This window comes from Penaeus monodon, chromosome 28, assembly GCF_015228065.2.
Source record: "Penaeus monodon isolate SGIC_2016 chromosome 28, NSTDA_Pmon_1, whole genome shotgun sequence".
NCBI lineage: Eukaryota > Metazoa > Arthropoda > Malacostraca > Decapoda > Penaeidae > Penaeus > Penaeus monodon.
In genome coordinates this window covers 4,289,886-4,290,185 of record NC_051413.1, presented here as the reverse complement: position 1 = coordinate 4,290,185, position 300 = coordinate 4,289,886, and the positions used below count along the sequence as shown (strand labels likewise).

The following is a 300-nucleotide window of genomic DNA, read 5'->3' as shown; positions in this document are numbered from 1 at the left end:
TTCTTACTAAAGAAGAGAATCTATATTCAAACAGATTACTTGCAAGAACATATTGATATCTCACCTGCATATCCCTTAGGGCACTCCAGACACACAACTGTATCATCAGGTAACTGGATACAGGCACCTCCATTGGGGCAAGGACATGGTTGACAATCATTGTTGGTACCGCGAAGAGCATTACCATAATAACCCTTAGCGCAACGTTCACACTGGTCTCCAGCAGTGTTGTCTTGGCAAATGCAGCGACCTGTTGGTTTTGATATAATATGTAATTCCTATATTTTTGCATTTAAAAGG

At 40.7% G+C, this 300-nt stretch overlaps 1 protein-coding gene across 1 annotated transcript in view; it reads right to left on the bottom strand.

Moving 5' to 3' along the window:
- LOC119591300 (laminin subunit gamma-1-like) overlaps positions 1–300 on the bottom strand; it is an 83,409-nt gene that overhangs the window by 9,279 nt on the left and 73,830 nt on the right. The window contains exon 15 of the mRNA XM_037940028.1: positions 65–250. Coding sequence (XP_037795956.1) covers positions 65–250 — 186 coding nt within the window. The remainder of the gene's footprint in view (positions 1–64; positions 251–300) is intronic.